At 32.5% G+C, this 2,054-nt stretch overlaps 1 protein-coding gene across 1 annotated transcript; it reads right to left on the minus strand.

Annotated features, from left to right (window-relative positions):
- Positions 1 to 999: 999 nt before the first annotated feature.
- On the minus strand, positions 1,000 to 1,422 carry LOC120084644 (ethylene-responsive transcription factor 14-like). Its single transcript, XM_039040454.1, has one exon. The coding sequence runs from the start codon at positions 1,420 to 1,422 to the stop codon at positions 1,000 to 1,002; it is 423 nt and encodes a 140-aa protein (XP_038896382.1).
- Positions 1,423 to 2,054: the final 632 nt, after the last annotated feature.

A 2,054-nucleotide genomic window follows, 5' to 3' on the forward strand; every position in this document is an offset into this window, starting at 1 on the left:
ATTTCCCTTCATTCTATTCAATTTCCCTCCCTTTTTATACTTTACTTTTAAATTAAAAAAATTAATTTAAATTTTAGCAAAGTAATTTTAAATGGTTTCTTTGAGAAAACCAGGAAGAAGCACACGAAATGGTGGTTAGGCATAAGCTTTTTAGTCTTTTACCTTTTTTTGTTTTCAATTATCATTGTATTACATATTCTATTCTTTTGGGTTTAAATACTATTTAGAAAAGTTATTTTAAATGATAAAATTGTTAAAAATATTTACACACAATAGCAAAATATTACATTTTATCTGTAATAGATTGCGATAAACAGCCATAGATTACTATTTGTGTCTATCTGTGTCATGATAGATACATATCGTAGTTTATTGCAACCTATCATAAATAGATTATGATATTTTGCTATTATTTGTAAATATCTCGGTTCATTTTTCTATATTTGAAAACAACCATACTATTTATGCAACTAGCTCTTTTATTTATGATTTTGTATGAATTGTTTATTGTAAGTTAATTTTACAAAAATTTAAATGAAGCCCCAAAACGATAATTCTATATCCACCAAAGTAAAAGATCACGGACAATATTATAATCCTTAAAAGAATTTGAATATATAAATATGTTTTTTATGCAAATGATTAACTTCAAGTGTAATTTTCATAATTAGGCTACTTTTGAAACCAAAAGTGCAATAAGCTAAGATCTATAGTTTCATTGGTCCAACGGTTGATTTTAAAAAATAATAACTAATATTATTACCAAACCAAAATGGGATGCATCCATCGATATGCTTTTTCTTCCTATTATTCAAATAAAAAATAATTAAAATATTTTAAAAAGAAAATAAGAATAATTTGTCACAATGTCAAATTATAATAGAATAATTGAGTGAGATGCACAAAGATAGATACTCCTGAAATGTATTGAATATTTTTCAACCAAAATTGGATATCTATTTAAGTTAAATTACAAATATGCCCCTGAGTAGCCATTAATCACTTAGAATTGATTTCCTTGCCAAAGTCGAGAAGTTCATCCAACAAATTTTCATCCAAACATTCAAATTCAATTACCGTTTCTTCTTTTCTCTCTGTTTCATCATTTTGCAACGAACTTGATTGAGATTCAAAGCTCGAAACCTTCATCAATGGATACTCCTCCGGAAAATTCAAAGTGGCTAATTGTCCTCTCATTCTAAAAGCCGCTCGATCGTACGCTCTCGCTGCTTCTTCAGCAGTCTCGAAAGTCCCCAGCCAAATCCGACCCCCCCGCCGCGTCGAGTCTCGAATCTCCGCCGCAAACTTCCCCCACGGCCGCCTTCGTACTCCTCTGTACTTCACGCACCTATTTCCTCCTCCTCCTCCTCCTCCTCCGCCGCCGCCGTTGATCTCCGGTACTCTCTGGCGGTAATCTTCCATTTCGGTATTTGTGCCCTATTTCCCAATTTCTTTACAATCGTTTGATTTGTATATATACGTGTGCGATTCGATGCAAATGTGTGCGTGTGAATTGAGTGAGTGCAATGAATGTGGCGATGGCTTTCAAGACGACGCCATAGCTTTTTAACCTTGTTTGATCTGGTTTGGCTGTTTATCTAATTGTTTAATCGGTTGATTATTATAATACTTCTTTGAAATTGGAGCATGTGCATAAATTTCTTAGGTGGAATCAAAATCAGTGTCTTAATCTCACTTTTTCTTGCTGCTTTCTTGTATTCTCAAAAGAGAATTGTGAATCTGTCATAGTATACAAAGATTTTCTTCTCATAGTTGATTATGTTCTTGGTCACAGTTGCTTTAAATCTTTGGTGGCTGTTCTCAAAAGACATCAATCAAATCAACCACAATTTTAAAATTCAAGGGGGTACACCAAGTACCTTTTCCATTTCTTTCTTTTTAACCATGATTTAATCGATTGTATTGTTATAGGGGAGTCTGTTTGATTTTTCTTGTAAGGAATGTGTAGTGAGAACCTAAACACCAATTTTTTGGTTCCAATTTGATAGGGGGGTAAGAGGTTTAATATTTGTTCGTCTGAAGGTTTGATTTCA

Source organism: Benincasa hispida, chromosome 9, assembly GCF_009727055.1.
Source record: "Benincasa hispida cultivar B227 chromosome 9, ASM972705v1, whole genome shotgun sequence".
NCBI lineage: Eukaryota > Viridiplantae > Streptophyta > Magnoliopsida > Cucurbitales > Cucurbitaceae > Benincasa > Benincasa hispida.